This window comes from Trachemys scripta, chromosome 2 (genome assembly GCF_013100865.1).
Source record: "Trachemys scripta elegans isolate TJP31775 chromosome 2, CAS_Tse_1.0, whole genome shotgun sequence".
Classification (NCBI taxonomy): domain Eukaryota; kingdom Metazoa; phylum Chordata; order Testudines; family Emydidae; genus Trachemys; species Trachemys scripta.
The window spans coordinates 172,479,823-172,500,062 of NC_048299.1; the positions used below are offsets into that span (position 1 = coordinate 172,479,823).

The 20,240-nt window shown below is 40.5% G+C and overlaps 1 protein-coding gene across 9 annotated transcripts in view; it reads left to right on the forward strand.

Annotated features, from left to right (window-relative positions):
• HIVEP1 (HIVEP zinc finger 1) overlaps nt 1-20,240 on the forward strand; it is a 166,707-nt gene that overhangs the window by 115,933 nt on the left and 30,534 nt on the right. For all 9 annotated transcript variants that reach the window (XM_034762310.1, XM_034762312.1, XM_034762318.1 and 6 more), the window contains 3 exons: nt 292-6,269; nt 15,382-15,515; nt 16,946-17,121. In XM_034762310.1, coding sequence (XP_034618201.1) covers nt 292-6,269; nt 15,382-15,515; nt 16,946-17,121 — 6,288 coding nt within the window. The remainder of the gene's footprint in view (nt 1-291; nt 6,270-15,381; nt 15,516-16,945; nt 17,122-20,240) is intronic.

Sequence of the window (20,240 nt, forward strand, 5' to 3'; positions counted from 1 at the left end):
AACGATCTCCAGCCCTTCTCTGCTAGATGGACAGTTTAATGCTCAGGATAAGACATGTGTTATATGGGACTATCAAACAGACTTGTTAATTCTAAATAATTTGTAGTGGAATGAAAAACTATTTCCATTTGCATTTTAGAACATGTTGAAATGTTTTACTAGATTTGTTGAAACTGTAAGGTGTCATTACATTGTTATGATGATATAATGTATTTGTGTTGTAATAATAATTCATACAGTGATTCTGTGAATTTACCATTTCTTTTTCTGTTTTGTTTTAACATATCTCAGAGGCTGGTACTAGAGGAACTTCAGATACAATTAAAGGTGTGAAACGGAAAAAGATTGTAACTGAAAACCATCTGAAAAAGATACCAAAATCGCCTTTGAGAAACGCCCCTCAGGACAAGCATAAACAAAATGTAGAAGAATCTTCATCATCTAAAATTCTTCCTGATGCTTCGGAACACTTACAAGCAAAGAATCAGTTACCTGTACAAAATGGAAAACAATGTGTGAAACAAAATGGGGAAACACTTAGTAGCAAGGTACCTGATGAAACAGTCACATCTGAGACGTCAATGCAGACAAATCTTTCATTGTTACATAAGTCCTTGGATTTTAGTAAATGGACAGCAGAAGACTGTGATACAAGCCAATTAAACTTGCCAGCGAAGAAGCCTCTCTCTAATTCCTTGTCAAGTAAATCAAAGACTGACAATAATGAATGTATTACTTTTGTAGATTGTAGTACTTCATCCTCAGGTACAAGTACTGCATTTGATGTCTTATTAAAAGCTATGGAACCTGAACTGAACATCTTAGCACAAGAGTGCACTCCTTGTGGGATGCAAATAGAAAAAGTGAGACCAAATAAATCTACAAGCGCCTCTTCGAGTCTCGCATCCAATACAATAAGTGTCCCAAATCATTTTGCTTTGTCACAGCAAGAGTTTGTAGCTGGATCGCACTACTACCCTTGTACTTCACATAATGTGCAAGCAGTAACATCAGGGAAGAGTGAACAAGCACAGACCAAGTCAATTTCTCATTCACAAGAACAATTTATTGCTAAAACTGGACAGCAAAATCAACAGATTGTTGTGTGTCCAGGTTTCACTAGATCACTGGTACGTCAGCAGGGTCAAGAAAACCCCAAACTCCAACAAATATACAGTATAGCAGTAACCTCTTCTGTTGTACACCCCCCCTCTTCTACTGTGACTCAGGTTTTTCCTCAAAACCAGCTAGTAGCTAGTTCATCTTCATCTTTGTCAATTAAGCCATCTCATTCAACACACTTACCTGTAGCTCCCCTGTATAATTCAGCCCAAATAGCATCAGTTGTCAACCATGGTGTAGAACAAATATGTAATCTTCTGAAAGACCAGAAGCCTAAAAAACTAGGAAAATATGTTTGCGAGTATTGCAATAGGGCTTGTGCCAAGCCTAGTGTTCTCCAAAAGCATATCAGATCCCATACAGGAGAGCGACCGTATCCTTGTGTGACATGTGGATTTTCATTTAAAACCAAAAGTAATCTATACAAGCACAAAAAATCTCATGCACATGCAATCAAACTTGGACTTGTCTTACAACCGGACTCTGGTGGTTTATTCCTATCCCATGAATCAGACAAAGCACTTAGTATTCATTCAGACGTGGAAGAAAGTTGTGAAAGTGAAGATGAAGGCACTGCTGATGAAAGACAAGGTGATCAAGGATCCTTAGAACTGGAACCTGCACAAATAGTGAAAATCATTTCAAATTCTGAAACATTACGGAAAGGAAGCCCCATTCCACTAAGCAATCCAAACTATATAATAGGTGACTCTTCATTGCATGACACAGAACCACAAGTTAGGGCAACTTTACCCAAAGTAGTAGTTCATCCTGTGAATGTTTCTCCTTTAAGGGCTGATAGTCCAGAAGTAACAGACTCCACGCCTGAGCTTGCTGCAGCACAGAGACGAGATTTTAAAGTTACAAATATAAAATCAAACATAACACACATGGTCTCTTTAAAGGAGACAGATGTTAAGCACCACCAGAAAATAGAAATGGGTCCATTAGAAGAACAACTTGGGTCTGCTGTAGGAACAGCACATGCACAGCTACAAAGACAACAGGCAACTGATTGTTCCCAGGAACAAGGAAAATGTCTTTTGAGCCCTAGGAGTTTAGGTAGCACTGATTCCGGTTACTTTTCACGTTCTGAGAGTGCAGATCAAACAATGAGTCCCCCAACTCCTTTTGTCAGGGGATTGTCCACCTCTGAAAAAGACCCAAATAAAAATCTGTCCTCTGTGCCACGAATAAGTGCCACAGTGGCATCTGTTGTACAAACCGTTTGTGCTGAAAAACATTTACTTTTCTCTGGTCAAATGCGACCACCAATGGCAACGAAAACACTTGAGGAACGCATCTCAAAGTTAATATCAGATAATGAAGCTGTAGTGGATGACAAACAGTTAGATAGTGTGAAACCAAGAAGAACGTCTCTTTCAAGAAGAGGCAGTATAGACTCACCAAAATCATACATATTTAAAGACTCCTTCCAATTTGATTTAAAACCGATGGGAAGAAGAACTAGTTCAAGCTCCGACATACCAAAGTCTCCTTTCACACCAACTGAGAAATCAAAGCAAGTTTTTCTTCTGTCTGTACCGTCCCTTGACTGTTTACCTATAACCAGAAGTAATTCTATGCCTACTACCAGCTATTCAGCTGTACCTGCAAATTTAATACCACCTCCTCATCCAATTCGAGGAAGTCAATCATTTGATGATAAAATTGGCTCTTTGTATGATGATGTCTTTCTATCAGGACCTGTCACTCCACTGCACCCAGGGGGGCATACTCGCACTCTTGTTAGACAGACAGCAGTAGAAGACTCTTCAACTAATGAAAGCCATGTTCTTGGACCAGCACGATCTGTAGAAGAAGGTTATCATGGATGTAATTTGTCTAATGAACTCTCATTGCCAAGGAGCAAGTCACTTGCACAAGTATCAAATTTGGAAAAAGTAAAGAAATCACATCCAGGGCGAGGGACAATGTTTGAGTGTGAAACTTGCAGAAACCGCTATAGAAAACTGGAGAATTTTGAAAACCACAAAAAGTTTTATTGTTCAGAGTTGCATGGACCAAAAACCAAGGCAGCTATCCGAGAGCCTGAACATAAGATAGTCCCCAGCACCACACAACCTCAAATTCTGCACTACAGAGTTGCCAGTTTAACTGGTGTCTGGGAGCAGACACCACAGATGAGAAAAAGAAGGAAAATGAAAAGTGTTGGAGATGATGACGAGCAACAGCAGAATGATACTGGGATACCATCAAAGAGTACAGAGGGTCAAAGTAAGCTAGGAGATTTTTCCAATTTATCTAAACCGAACGCAACAATCGTAGGTTCACAACAGCATGGCAGCATTCCGCTTCAAAGGTCTCAAATTCAGCTTGTGGCTCGAGGCACAGAACAAACCACTGAGCCAAAGATCTCTCCACTTATGAAAAAGCAGACAAGTTCAGGTACACAAGAAAAGGTAGAGTTGAAAAGACAAGGAACTGGCATTTCAGTAATACAACACACTAATTCATTGAGCAGGCCCAGTTCATTTGAGAAATCAGAATCTTTTGAAAGAGTTTCACCAGTGTCTTTTCAAGAGGTTAATAAGGCCGTGAAGCACCATCCTTTGAACACCGTGGTAATTCAAGACGAAAGACATTCTCATCTGAACACTTCCCAGCATCATCAATCAGTGTCAGCAGAAGCACCCAGAGTGGAACTTCAGGAAAGTCAAATAGTCTCCAATGAAAGAAATGCAGTAATGCAGCCATTAAAACTAGTTCGCCAACATAACATCCAGGTTCCCGAAATACTGGTCACAGAAGAACCAGACAGAGACCAGGAAAATCAATTCAGTGATCAGGAAAAAACAGAGAAGTTTAATTGGCCTCAGCGTAGCGAAACTCTGTCAAAATTGCCAACAGAAAAACTGCCACCAAAGAAGAAAAGGATCCGGTTGGCTGAAATTGAGCATTCTTCGGCTGAATCAAGCTTTGATTCCACACTTTCTAGAAGTTTAAGTCGGGAGAGTAGTTTATCTCATGCCTCTAGTTTCTCAGCTTCATTTGATAAAGAAGACATTTCTAAAACTGAGAGTGCTTCCAAAATAGATCTTAATAAATCAGCAGAATTCCTTACAATTCCTGCTGGCTCAAATACACTTGGTGTGCCTGGCCCTCCTTGCAGAGAAATGAGACGTGCTGCATCAGAACAAATTAACTGCACACAACCATCCATGGAGGTTGTAGATTACAGAAGTAAATCTTTTGATTGTGGAAATATGTCTCCATCAAAACCTACCCCACTTGTAGAGAGATCCTCTCCAAAGTTGTCTTCTGGCTGTGGAGTTACCGGACATGTGCCTCTGTTAGAAAGGAGGAGGGGGCCACTTGTAAGACAAATATCTTTAAATATTGCTCCAGAAAACCATCTGCCTCAAGTTAAATCTTCATCTTCATTTCAAATAGCTCATGCAACGGACGTGTCTACAGTACCATTTCACAGGCTGCAGACCTCTAGTAGAACTTCAGTGGAGTTTCCTTCAAGTTCTCAGCACTCACAGACTTACTCTAAGCCATTACATGAATCTCAATCAATAACTCAGAACTGTAACCCTCTTAGCCTCCCTTCTGTTCAGCAGCCTTTAGGTCCTGTTTTGCATAATCAGGGAAAGCAGCCCTCAACACAGCATCCACAGACTTCTCTTAAAGTACTGGCCCCAGGAGAACAAGCAGACAAAAACACCTTTTCCTGTCAGTCTATTGAAAAGGAGTATTACTTTGCTCCCAAGTATCAGCTTCAAGTTAAAGCTCTGCATGCAAGTAAGTCGTATTCTTCTAAACCAATAACAACTGCTTTCCCAACCCACGCTCTTCCAAGTCAAATTGGTTTGGACCAGAGTGGGACTTCATTATCTATACCTACTAAATTAGCTGACAGTATGTCTAATCGGTATTCAATGCCTCCCCGAAAACATATGATACCTGAAAACTCCAGTGGTCAAATACATCACACCCCACCTTTTGTGGTGCCTGTTCGTGTTCATAGTAATGTTCCATCTTATGGATTTGCTACTGTTACACCTCTTCCCCAAATTTTAGTGACGCAGGATCAGGTAAATCAGTCTGTCTGTAAAACAAATGTTGTGACAGTGCCAACTCTTGAAGGGAAAACTCCGCTGCCAAAATTACACAGAGATCATCAGAGGGTTTTGCCAAATCTACAATCAGCATCTATATTTGATCATTCATTTTCTGAGACTGGAAGCAGAAATTCACCTTTGCCAAGTTCCTTGAATATTATTCAGAAATTGCCAGTTAGTGGACTCTTCCCCCAACAAGAAGCTACAGCATCAAGTAAACGCATGCTCTCACCAGCCAATAGTTTAGATATTGCCATGGAAAAACACCAAAAGCGTGTTAAAGATGAAAGTGGAGCAGCTTGCACAACAGATGCTAGATCAATGCATACATTGAACATTCGAGCCAGTGACCCTAATAGGCAAAAGAAACCAGTATTGGTGCGACAGATTTGCACCACAGAGCCTCTTGAAGGTCTCTTACTAGAGCCTGATGTTCTTCCACAACATGAAAAAAGCAGCAAAGATAGAAATTCACCAGATGTGCTAGTGACTGACCACCATTCATCTGAAGGTGTTAAAACTGGAGTTTCTGAAACCATAAAGGAGTCACCTGAATTTGAAAGTCTGACATCTTCTGCATCTCAAAATTTTGAAGTTAAAAAGCCATCTGAACCTTCTGCAGTGAATAATCAGACTTCTCTTCTGAAGACTTTAGGTAACAGTCAAGAAAGGTGGTCCCCACGGGTTAATAATGAGGGCACACAAATTAATACCCAAGGCCAAGCAAACCCTGGAACTACTCTGTCTGTGGCAAATGCAGGGGATACACAACGATTGTCATTTCCAAGCCTAAAGACTTCAACAAATTTGACATGGTGTTATCTATTAAAAAGAAAGCCATCACATCTGCTACAAAATGACCAAAAAACTTCAGCATATTCTACTTGGACTATTAGTCTCAACAATCCCAATCCACTTGGTTTGTCAACAAAGGTTGCTCTTTCCCTCCTAAATTCAAAACAAAAAGTTGAAAAACCACTATACACTCAAGCAATAACAACTCATTCCAGATCCGACGTATTGGTTTACTCAAGCAAGTGGAGGAACAGCTTAACCAAGGTACTTTAAAGTACATTTAATATATCTTAATTTTAAGGATCAAATTTGTGTTTATAGAGTACTTGCTTTAAAAAAGCATACTGCATTTATATTTTTAATGTATTGTGCCTTGATTTTTTTCCTATCTAATTATATGCATAATGTGCTTATGTGTTATAGTTGTGCTGGGATGCACTACTATAAAGATATTACACTATTTCAATGAAGAAACTTGTTCTTAGGAGTTTATCGCTTGTCATAAAAAAAAAATCTTCGTAGATTAAAATTGGACAGGTCTTTGAACAGAAATCCATTTGGCTAGTTTTAAATTGCAAGAAGAGTGTACCAAAAATAGCTTCCATTTAAATACTTCAACACTGTCTATTTAAAAGCAGCTTTGTTTGTAAATGAAGAGTTTGCAGGTATTTGACCCTATAAATTGACTATTATTGTCTGATGTAAAATAGAGCTCTCCGAATGAGCAGTTATCCATGGGTGTGGTACAAATACATTTGATATCATTGCTAGTTGAAACAAGGTGGGTGGGAGGCAATGTTCCCTCTGATTTTTTTATATCCATATGCGGAATGAATTTTATTATATGCACCAATATGGAGGTGATGTGTGACAGGGGTGGGGCCGAGGAGTTTGGCATGTGGGAGGGGGTTCAGAGCTGGGGCAGAGGGTTGGGGTGCGGGGGGGTGAGGGCTCTGGGGTGGGGCTGGAGAAGAGGCGTTTGGGGGTGCAAGATGCCCTGGGGCTGGGGCCAGAGGACTCCCCCCAGCCCTCTACCCGCCACAGCAGCAAGCTCCGGGGGAGGGGGCCCCCTCTCACCGCTGGCAGCAGTGAGCTCCGGAAGTGGGGGAAAGGCCTGCGGTAGCCCTGCAAGCCCCAACTTGCTCCCCTCCCCAGTCCCCCCCCCCTTACCTCTCTCCTCTCCAGGCCTCTGTGACTGCGCAGCCCTTTATAGCCTGCTGCGCAGCCATGCAGTTTAGAGGGAACTTAGGTGGGAGGGAGAGAGAGTGTACTATTCCCATCCCAATCCCCCAATTTGATAGTTCGGATGAAACAATTGCCAAGATAATGTCATTTAAAATGTGGTTACTGCTTTCTTAAGAATTTTCACTACCCGTTCCATATTATTGATGGATATTGTTCCAAAGAACCCATTAAATCTATAGAGTGAAGAACATGTTCAAAATAATATACGTAATCCACATACATACAAATAACACCGTTGACATGGAATCAATGGTAAAAGAGCATCAGACTCCTTCAGTGGCTCATATGTCCTCAACAGAAAGCCCTCATACTATTCAGCGCATTTGATAGTCTCCAACTGAAGAGAGACCCCTGACTGGAATAATAGGTTAAGAATGAAAATTCAAAATTGTTGAAGGAGTTTGCACAATATCTACCTGCTAATACCTAGTTATAGCTAATGTTACAGCATTTCATTTGTGTGAGCACCGCAATAAGGTAAAAACATTGAGGTCTGAGAATGATATATGATTCTACAATACGGTGTCTTCAGCTAAAAAGTGTTGGCTCCTTGCTTTGAAATATATGCATTTTGAATGCTGCCAGGTATTATGGGCCATTACAGGATTTCTGTTTCAATCCAGAGTATACAGTACAAATTACTTAATTTAATGGGACTTCAATACACTTTTCAAATGATTGTCTTGTATGTGCTTGACTATCTAGGCACAATTGAGTGAGTTAGAGGCAGTATAACTGGCTGCAATGTAGATGTTTATAAAATATCGCTGCAATGCATAGTAATATCTCATAGCACATATTTTATATCTAATAACGTTTATTCTCAAATCTGTTTGTGTCCTGAAAATTTTTTTTCTATGAGTGTCTCATTGCAGTTGGTGCTTCCCATACATGATCAGAATCTTTATTAGAGGATAATATTCTGTGCACATTTTGAATGAATTTGAGTAACTTTTCCTTCCACACTAAAACATTAACAGAAACTTGATAACTGGACATGGATGATCACCACATACAATCCATTAATTACCCTGTTTTTGTTATTAACCCCCCCCCCCCCCACACACACACACACACAAAACACCCAAAAGAATATGCAAGTTGGTTCGTGTATTGGGAACTTCCTATGCACCCCCTCTTGCCCAGGGGTGGCTCTGCAGTGCCCTGCTAACAATTTCTCACTCAAAGGGCTTCTTAAACAAATGGCACCTGGGCTTTTCTTATCCATTCACCACCTTTTCTCGAGGGTCCAGGTTTATTCACATGCATAAAGTTCCAGAATCAAGCTGAAAGTCCCAAAACACAATCAGTCAGGTTTACCCTCTTGTTGGGTTATGCCCGGGCTTTTCCTGCCCCTCGTCCCAGGTCTGTCTTCTGGAGCCTGCTCACTCCCAGAAGTCTCCAGTTCGCTCCCAGGACTTCCTGCCTGAGTCACTCCCAGCCCTACTTGGTTGGAGCCTCAAGTTTCTGGCTCTGGCTACTAGACCGCTCTGGTATCGGGGTTTTTCCCCATATAAACCTTTCTCACTTCCTGCCGTTTCCTAGGCTTCCCCCTTCACTACAGCCACTTGCTGCACTTTATAGGGAATTGCATGATCCAACCCAGGTGTGCCTCTTCAGTAATCAGGGTTGACTAGCCCTAGGTCTTCCAGCCCTTAAGAGGCAAGCCACCCTATTACAGTTCTGTTCTAGAAGGCCTGTAATCAAATGCACAGCTTGGCTGACATAGTCTATCTTGTCCTTGAGCAGTCAGGTAAGCCTCCAGAATGGCAATGCCAAGGACACCAGCATTAGACGCAGCAATGTAATTGCCTGCCTACTTCAGAGAGATACAAGGACAGCGAGCTATTGATAAATGTTCATTATCAGAGTATAAAATTACTTTTTTTTCAAAGTAACTAAAACAAATTAAAATTTACCTTTTCATTGTGTGTGGGGGAACAGTCACTCTCTTGTCTGACAGAAGGATTTCAGTTGGTTTTTGCTTTAAGAATATTTCCACTCCATTCTTCCACCCCCCTGCCTCAAAAGTTAACAGGTGTGATCATTAAAAATTAACTACTCTCTAAGCTGCAAGGTGATAACATTTTTAATGCCTTGGTGCACTATAAAGATGTGGAAGAAAGGAGACTTTTTTTGCAATGGCCACATATTTCAGTGTTTGTAAAACTAACAAACAGAGCGGTATGCTAATTTGCACTGAATTTGATGTTCGTTAGTAACTGATGTACCTTTCTGCAAATAGATTAAGAAGAGACTGTACCCTAAGAATTTTTCTGTATTGAAATGCTACACCAATAATATATTATAAATTGGCAACAAGGGTCAGTGTTTATCTAGTCTGCCTGAATTTGTTGTCCTAGGCACCAAAAGGTTAATTACTAAGAAAATGTAGAAATGTGCACATTGAGCTGTATCGTCTTATAAAGAAAACTGTGCACTGTACAATGCAGTTTGAGATTCCTTTTTACATTTTCCTTACCATTTTGCCTGATGCGAGTTCTGTGCAGATTTTTTTTTTCTTTTTGGGTACAGCTGTAAGGCTTCAACATTAGCCCCAGAGATCAGTTTGTCTAGAATCATGCAAAGAATGTCTAGAACATACAAAATGATTATTTTGGGTTAGTCTTCAGTGTACTGGCAGCACAACATTCTTTGTGCTGTGGCTATGTGAGGATTTGAATCTGGGTCAACAGGGCCTGAAATTGCCATGGAGGAAACACACCCCCGTCTGAGGGAAAGAAGTGTTGCTGTTCAGTGGCAAAGACTACAGTTTAGCAGCTCCAAAGGGATCTGTCTAGTACTTCTGTGCTGAAGAGAAGGTTAAGATACAAAATATTCAGAGGTGGGGACAGATATACCGTAAGGTTAGAAAAATAACTTCAGAATTGCAAGAGGGGCTGTAAGGATATTCTGCTAAACGTCTATAGGCAGGAAAGTATTAGGGTGAAATAATTAAAGTCACTAGAAGTTTTGTCATCAGTTTCACTGGGGTGAAGACTTAACCCTTTGTATTAACAAAAAAAAATGTACATTTCAATACAGACTGCTGTTTCTGTATCTATATTGCCACTGAATTGTATTATGTATTGCAAAGTCAGTATTTCTCTTTTTCTTGTTTTTACTTGTATCTGTTTCAAGGTGTCTCACTCATATAGTAGATGAGATGTATTTAAATATTACTAAATTAAAACAAAAAACTTAAAGGGCTACTATTGTGACAGGTAGGCATTAAATTGGCCTTTTTTCCAGTTATGTGCATTTAGCCATTTTCTTTGGGAAAGCCAAGTTTTGTATTGACTTTTCACTATACTTTACTTTTTGTTTTTTTTTTTAAAAGAACAGTCATGAGCAGCCTCTGCAAAAACAAACCAATGTGCATGTACGATGGAGAAAAGAAAATTCTGTCAGAAAATAATTTCAGTTTAGAGCAGGGGTCGGCAACGTTTGGCTCGCCAGAGTAAGCACCCTGGCGAGCCACGTGCCAAACGTTGCCGACCCCTGGTTTAGAGTATAAATAGTGAGTAACAAGATTCTGAATAATATTTTGACAAGTGTCCTTTTAAACAGAAGCTGCTGTCATATGTGGCCATTACTTACATTTACACTTACTCTGCTACCAAAGAAGCAAAATTATTAATTTTTCTTCAAGTTTATATGCTGATTTTTTTTCAAAGTATATTATTATGGTGAAGCTGGAAAGAAATTCATCTTCATTTCTCCAGCTTCTGACTGGCATCAAATTGAGTGACTAGCACTTGTTCTTAAAGGAGTTATAAAAGAAGAAAGTGCTGCAAGAAATCATCAAGTGAAGATTAATGTATACCTCAGATTGTGCGAAGGTTAGGATTAAACAATAGAAATTAAGGATTGAAAAGAGCTAGCATGTACCCTTACCAATGCAGGATTTTTTCATACAGTGTATTCTCAGCTGTTTCCTCCAGTCCAGTTCAGGTTTAAATGACTCAAGCAGTGGAGTTTGAACTGGTTTTTCTGGACGCTCAGAATGCTATTACAATATTGTCACCTTTCTGTGCTAAGCCCAATCCTAAAAAAGACATTTCTATTGACATTAGCTGTCAGAAGAAGAGTAAAGATATGTTGAAGTAAATGCAGGCAATAAGGAAATCCAGGACCCTTTTCTGTTCTTTACCATTGACTGGAGCAGAGGAAATAGTGTGGGCATAGATCATTGATTCAAAGTACACCCCAAAGATGTGTGTAACGGAGGAGGGGCTATTGCTTCTAAAATAAATAAATACAGTATGTTCAAATAAATTAAAGGCTGGTGAGCTAATGCAGTTTCTTGGACAGGAGAGGTAGCTACTTGGTCCAAACTCCATTTTCTTCCCTAGACATTACAAGCTCAATCACCTGACACTATCTGTGGTTTCTCAGTAGCTCTCTCTTAAGCCTAGTTACTACAGACGCCCCCCCCGGGTTACGCAAATCCGCACTTACGGAAAAAGTTCCATAAGCTAAAAATAGGAGTTGGGATTTTTTTGGTGTGTGTGTGTGTGTAATGGTCGGGTATACGTTTCCGACTTACGCAAAATTCGAGTTATGCAAGGCGTAACGGAACGCTTGCGTGAGTCGGGGAGCATCTGTACCTAATTTTGTGTACTACTTTCTTAAAGTTTGATTCCCTCTCTGAGGTGATTCTTGATACATTCCACTGTTAGGATTTTTTGCCATCAATAGGCTGAAGAATGGAAAATACCTACTAACTGGATCATTTCCTTTCTTGGATTATGTGTGAAAGAACTTAAATCGGAGCAGTTTTATATTAAACTAGCAAACTATCTCAAAATATTAAAAAACGTTTTCCCTAAATGGCTCCGTGCCAATGGGGGAAAATGATTGAGTATTATAACATGAAAGTTATAGCTCTGGAAAACTTTGGTTCTGGGTGTAGTTTTCCATGGGACAGTTGTACTTGCCAGCAGTAGTTGTTAAATCCTGGTCTCTGTGCTGCATTAATCACTGTCACTCCAGTTTTATACCACTAACTGAAGTTGGTAGATTTAGTGTGGCACAAAACTGAATAATGCAGAGGTGAATTAGGCCCTTTGCCTCCAGTCATAACAACAGGAGGAAAGCCACTGAGAGGATTGTCAGGCATTAGTAATTGAAGAAAGGAAACTTTTACTGTCCAATATAATTTTTCTTATCAGTTGACCACTAGCTGTGGTCCTTTTGGTTAGGAGTGGGGCACATTAATGGATTGTTCTGCCTCTGCCTGCACTGTACCTCTCGTACAGATAGAGAGGACCTGAGTCTTCATGAGGGTCAATTTGGTACTTTTCACAAACACTATTTACAAAAAATAAATAAAAATGCAGATTTTCCTGATTACCCAGTGATTCCTGACAGGGCCGGCTCCAGCATTTCTGCTGCCCCAAGCAGCAAAAAAAAAAAAAAAAAGCCACGATCGGTGGCGGCAGTTCAGCGGCAGGTCCTTCGCTCCTAGAGGGAGTGAGGGACCTGCTGCCCCCAATTTGCCGCAGGTGCCGCCCCTCTCCCTGGGCCGCCCCAAGCACCTGCTTCTTAAGCTGGTGCCTGGAGCTGGCCCTGATTCCTGAAATTCTCTGACAGAAATTCAAATAACATTTCTATTCGTGCATTTCTGTAGTAGCAAAAGTTTTTCTACAGCTCACTGGGGTTATCTTGTATGAACACTAAAACCAGTGCTAAACTGCATAAAACCAGTTAATTAAAATATGTGACTGTGGGAAGTGGGATGGTAGTTTTGAACACATGGATTTGAATATCCTGTCTCATCACCATTATTTATGCCATATATTTATAGAAAGGTTAAATTAATCTTAGTGCAGATGGCCCAAGAGCTTGTGAGCTACATAGACTAATTACCTCTGGATTCTCTTCCCCTTTTCCTTTTTATACCATTACAAATTAAATGTGAAAAAAAAGTTAATTCATTAAGATTGAAAGATCAAGCATTTAAAGTCAGCAAATTCCAGGTGCTAGGAATGGTCACACACTGCTGGCCACATTGCACAGAAATTGTATTTTCTATTCCCTTTTCCCTTGTTAAACATAAATGTTAGTCTATTACTTTTTATAGTGTAAGCTATAACATATGCCATGAAATATACTGGAAGTTCAGTGTGGTTGAGTTAAGTTTGCACAGCCACTTGAACTTCTGGTATCTCCTGTCCAGAGATCTCTTTATCCTTCATGTTGCATTAACAATATTTTTGCATGAGGGTGAAATTTATGTTCCACTGCATAAAGCCAGAATTATCAGGCTTGATGTGGAAGTAGTACACCTCTACCTCGATATAACGCTGTCCTCGGGAGCCAAAAAATCTTACCGTGTTATAGGTGAAACCGTGTTATATCGAACTTGCTTTGATCCACCGGAGTGCGCAGCCCTGCCCCCCCGGAGCGTTGCTTTACCACGTTCTATCCGAATTTGTGTTAAATCGGGTCGCGTTATATCGGGGTAGAGGTGTATTTAGAGTGGAGGAAGGAAAGACCAGCATCAGTCAGGACACAGAGATGTATCAACCTTATATGCTGGAGTAGGAGTAGCAGCTGCAGCATCCTGCACTTGTGCAGACTGTTAGGGTCATTGGATATGCCAAATTATGAATATACTAGTTTCTCCTTTGACCCATCCCCAGTGCTGCACCTCTCTGCATCATACTCCTACACGTGCAAAAAGCAAAAGCATGTGGCACAGAGGAACTTGCGCAATCCCTTCATACCAGGATGACTGTCATCCTTCAAGAAATGTAGTTTAGTGTTTTAATATGCGATCAGTGTAAATAAATCGCTGAGGCATTGCCTTTCCTGTGAATCCTAAAACCTCCAGCATTCACTTTTATATTCAATAAAAAGCATTTAAAATAATGAGTCTAATATTTTTCTCCTACCATTTTATTGGCTTATTAGTATTAGAAAATGTGCTAGGTATGCCAGCTATGTGGGTAGAACAATTTATAAATATGGCTGTAATAACTGTCAGCTAATTAGATCATTGCCTCATTTTATAAATACCCTAGACTTGGAAGGATTAGATTTCAACTGGTAAATGTTGTAGCCTTCACAAAAAAAATGATTTCCTTCTTTAATAATCAAGGGAAAACTAAAAAATTATTTTGCATTGTTAGATGACTGGTACACTCTCCATTTTTTCTGGCAATAAGAACACATGGAATACTGTTATCAAGGGTTTTTGGAATCACTGCTTTGAAAGTTACTAAATTGTGGATGGACCACTCTTACAGTGAAAATATAAACATTTTTTTAAATTAATATAACCTGTAAGTATCTCTTCTTTGTATACGTCTGTCTTTCTCCCCCTCTTCATCTCTGTTGCCAGTTGTCAGCCGCCCCTGGAGGCAATGAGATACTAGTGGTTCATGTGGTCCCTGGTAGAATCTGAGCATTGCAGCTACAAGACAGGAATTTTTGAGGGAGACATGTCCCCCACAGTCCCCTGTGACAGCTCTAATGAGCAAGTGGTTGGAATATATGGTGCTCATAAAATGTTGTCCTGATACAATACCAGTAGTAACAGAAGAGAAAGTGGAAATAATTGGTTTGTATGGCTCAAATTTCTCACTTCTAGTCGAACTATGGAGGACAGTAGCACCCAGTGCTGCTGAGGGACATCACCTAAGAGAGTCCTGAGGTTGCAGCTGGCATGACAGCCACTGACTTCATGGCTTCTGCCACAGATAAGAGGCCGAGAGACATGGGAGGGCCTCTTCAGATTTCAGGGGACTAAATAGGTTTGTAGCCCAAACTTCATGCTTGTTCCATAACCCCACCTAAGCCGAGCCCTTGACAACAGAATGAGGAGGCTACTTTGAATGCAAACTCACAGCATTCCCGTTTGCCATGAGAGAGTAACTTCCATAAGGGTCAATGGGTCCATAAATTCTCAATGTGTAGTAAGAAAAAGTAGGAAATCAGCTTAGTAGAACATCTTTGTTCCAAAGATTTGCAATCGGTGTTACGGGTATGGCTTCTAAAGCAATTATTTGTGCATATAATTGGTTTTTTACTTTGTTTATTCTTAATTTACTGACTTGAATAACATAATGAAGGGTGTTAACATCAGCTGTCGTCAGAAATTTATAAATTTCCTATTTTCTTTCAGCGGGCATTAAATAAAAAAAAATTGACTCCAAGTGAATTCAGCAATAAAGAAAACTCTGAAACGAGCACTGAGCACGATAAAGAAAATTCCTTTACCAAAACCGAACCAAGAAGAGTTAAAATATTTGATGGAGGGCAAGTATATACGTTTTTAACCAAACACTATTGGTGATAATTATTTCTTGGTTCTGGGCTTTGTTTGAAAGTATGATGATCTTTCCTCTTCCAATTTATTTCAATTAACCGTTCCTAAACTAGCATGTAGACCAGCAATGGTCTGTGGGGATGCTTCCTGGTTTTCCCTAGAGAAACAGCAAGTCATGTGTTCCATGGTGGTGCACAGATAAAGGAGAAAGATTAAATGAAGAAACAGTAGAGAGTGGGATTAATTTTTTCCAAAGATCACAACACTCATCACATTAAAAATGTCTGATGTTATAGCTAGATATGGCCATAGGCATAGGTATTTTCCTAATTTTACCAGTCCATGTAAATGATTTCTGTTGCTGCCACAATGATGGTATGTGATTGTGGATGGGAGGGGAGCTTGTCTAAGTGATCAGGCCTGGGCAGGATGGTGGTCCTCAATACAATCTCTGTTCACATGCAATCTATGCTGTAAAAAAGTTGGAGAGCTCTAGTTTGCAAATCACTCTGAAAATTTTACTGAAAATAATAAAGTACTGTAACATTTTGCATCAGATATTAAATGCTCATCAAAATAACAATCACTTGCATGTGGTACCCTCCATGTAACATATTACAACAGTTCTTTGTAATAGTAAAGTAACACTGACATTTTTAAAGGTTTTGGGGGGGCACAATGAGAAGAGAGACGACATGACTTAGGTGATTGGTAATGAAATCTCAGGGCCGTTCATTTCTAGGCTGATGAATCCAATTCAGGGCAATGGTGAGCATAAGTTTGTTACCATCTGTCCAGGCAAAGTGATGTTGCTTTTCTCTGCCCGTTTCCTAATGGGTAGAATCCATTTCACAAAAAATCATCATCTCAAGTGGCATCCTGGATGATGTTCTCAGCAGAGAAGCCAAGTAATGAATGGCAGCAGACTCTGAAGTACACTTTCATCCAGAGGGGGTCCCACTAGGTTAAGATTGAAGTACATTGGCAGGGAGATGTGAGGAATTTTTCACTGTCATAACCCAGGCTATTCCTGTTACATAGACGTCAGTCTCCAACATGATGTTCTTTTAGCACCTTCCTCCTCCCCACAAAAAATTGGCCGTTTTTAGAAGTGTGTGTATGTGTTAAACAGAATTAAGATTAAGTTTGGAATCTAGATGTTTGTCGTCTGGGGGGGAAGCCCATTCTTAAAGACATTAGGATTCCACTCTAAACCTTTTGTTGGCTACCTAGTAAAATAACTGAAGACTAAAATGCCATGAGTTGATCAGAGACAGACTTTGATTTGGATGTCATTCATTCACATATTGCATTATTTCTGGAATTCTGTTCATTCTACTGCAATTCTAATTTTCAGACTTTATCTAGAAAATAACCCACTTCATAACAAACTTCCTCACTGTTACCATATTGTTGTTAGGTACAAATCAAATGAAGAATACGTGTATATTCGGGGAAGAGGAAGGGGAAAGTACATCTGTGAAGAATGTGGTATACGTTGTAAGAAACCAAGTATGTTGAAGAAGCATATTCGTACACATACGGATGTCCGTCCTTACCACTGCAACTACTGCAACTTCTCCTTCAAAACTAAAGGTAGAGGCACTTGTCGCAGCTAGTTATTTTTTCCTTTTTCTTTTTCTTTTTTACCTACTTGAAACTGTGCTATTTTTTTTTTTTTTTTTTTTTTTTGAGAAATCTAAACAGCAAGAGTGGATATAGAGTATGGAGGTGATAAAATGAATTGAATAAGTGGTGTTACGGTAACAACTATAAAATGATGTGTTCTAATTCAAGCAATGTCTGTATGGGTGCTCCACTTGTGCCTTTGGTTAGAGATTTATTGTGTAGATCCTGGTCAGGCCACACATGAGTCATACCCATCTTCATATTCCTTATCGAGGGCATATAAGGCCATGCAGACTAACCATCCTCATTTCCTTCTCAATGGACTTGGTCTGAGACAGAGTGCTAGTGTGCCCACTTGTCTTCAGTCTCATTTTCTTTCTTTACCTTTCCTTAAATTTAATTTCATATAAATATTTCATTTTGTAGAGAGGTTTGTTCTATAATCATGGGCACGGGGAAGGAGGTGTGTTTGTTTTTTCCTTTGAGATCCTCATCATCCCAGGGTATGCCAGAGTCTCTGGGTTTTAAACATTGCCACAGTTGCTGGGAAACTATGCTGGTCAGTGACAGGTATTCTTGGCATATCTGTTGCTTGGAGAAACATATATCAGGCAAAAGTGTATCGTCTGTTCAGCTTTTGAAGGCAGAGCTAGGAAGAATCTGGAGACAAAGCTTAAACTCTTAACGATGGAGTGTTCTCTCCATCTGGCCTTGGATCCAGGCAAGGAGATCCCATCTCCATCCCCACACAGCAGTCTCTGAATGAGCATAGTGTCCCATCAATATCTACATGCTTGTCCAGGTCTACTCTGGAAGGATCATTGGAGGACTCAGGGAAGACTCCTAGACAGAGGGCCAATTCTCTGCTTTGAGAAAGCCTTCATCTCCTCAAAGTAAGATCACATTGAAGATCTCACATCCCAATATGGGTACTGCAGAGTCTCCATGTTCTGTCAGTACCGACCCTGTGCCTGGAGCTCTGAGCTCCTCTAAGCCTAAAGGCACCAAACATGCTTCGGTACCAGGATCCTTCCCCATGCCGATTTAAAAAAAAAAAAAAAAGTCCGAACAAGGACTCTGAATTTTTGTTTTCCAATCTTTCACCTAACTCTCTGGTTGTGGAAGCAGTGAATGAACATAAGATTCCCAAACAACTTGCTGAAGGCACAAACATCCAGGGCAGTGGCTCTTGCAGCTATAACTTCGTTGTGGGAACTGGGGTATTGGTTTTCAGCCTTCGACCTTCAGGATGCGTATGTTCATGTCACGATTTATCTAGCTCACAAGAGATTCCTTCAGTTTCTGATCAGTCAAGATCACTTCCAGTATCAGATGCTTCCTTTTGGCCTATCTTCTGCCCCAAGGTTATTCTTGAAAGTATTAGAGTAGTCATTGCCTATCTTCATCTGGGGATAATTGTTTTTCCATGCCTTGACAACTGGCTATTCAAGGGCCAGTCTTACAACAAGATTCTCTTCACCATAAAGACAGCAGTGTCTCTGTTCCACAGGCTAGTTCTTCATCTCAACATCAAAAAATCCACTCTAAGCCCTGTGCAAAGGATAGAATTTATAAGGGCATCCTTAGATGCAGTATGAGCAAGAGCTTACCTTCCCATGGATAGGGTCATGGCCTTAACAAACCTCATCTCAAAAATTCAAATCAGTCCACAGACATCAACAAGAAATTGCCTTCAACTACTCAGGCACATGGCAGCTTGTACTTTTGTGACACAACGTGTTAGGTAATGCCTTTGATGTTTCCAGGGCTGGCTCAGGATGATTTATGCCCCCAAACAAATGCAGCCTGCAGAAACTGGTGTCAGTCGCTCATCAAGTACAAGACACTCAATTGGTGGAAAGACCCAGACAATGTTTGTGCAGGTGTTCCATGCATCCAGCTCTCCCCAGCCATCACCATAATGACAGCTGCAGCTCTGGTGGGTTGGGGAGAACATTTAGGGATCCACACCATTCAGGGCAAATGGTCTGCACAAGAAGCATAGTTGCACATCAACATCCTGGAGCTGAGGACAGTCAGAAGTGCCTGTATCTACTTCCTGCCATTAAATCAGGAGCAGTTCCATAAAAATCATGACCGACAACGTAGTCTGCATGTTCTATATCAACTGGTGTGATGGACGGTGAGGTAGGCATGAGATCCTCTTTGTGTGAAACAGTGAGGCTATGGAACCATTGTATAGCCAACCGCATCCTAATTTTGGCAGTCTGCCTCTCGGGTACAAAACACTATGGCTGATGACTTCAGCAGGCACTTCTCAAGCAATTACAAATGGGAGATGGACTCCTGGATTCTCAGTCACATTTTCCTGACTTGGGGAGTTACAGAAGTGAATCTCTTTGCTACCTTAACCAACAAGAAGTGCAAACCATTTTAATTGAGAGGGGGTGTGGCCGCCCACTCACTGGGGGAAGTGCTTTCCTTGTTCTATGGACAAAGGGCCTTCTGTATGCATTTCCTCCAGTGCCCCTGATATTTAAGGTGATAAACATGATCAAGCAAGACAAAGCCAAGATGATATTAATAGTTCCAGTGTGGCCCAGACAAGCCTGTTAACCTTATCTGATTCACCTTGCTGTTTGCCCAGTGATGAGTCTTTCATCCATCCTGGGACCTGGTGATGGGGGAGAGGCCTGGAATCCGGGCTCTAGCTCAAGCCTAAATGTCTACATCGTAATTTTACAACCCCAGAGCCTGAGTCAAATGAAATGGACCAGCCAAGGGTATTTAATGGCAGTATAGACATACTCAAAGTCTCATTACATCCACATACTAAATTTTCTATCTAAGGTGTCATCTGAATTTCATATCTGTTAAGATATCTATCTTCTAGTTTTCCTTGTGAAGCCACATCACACCAGGATGGATGTTGCCTTCTATACCCTAGACATCAGGAGAACACTAGCCTCTGATTTGGACCAAACCAGATCATTTAGAAAATCTCCAAGACTATCAATTGCTGAATGTCCAAAGGATCCACAATCTCCACCCAGAGATTCTCCAGTGGATTTTTGGATGTATTATTCTTTGTTATGAATCTGCCCATTTACAACCTCCTCCTAAGG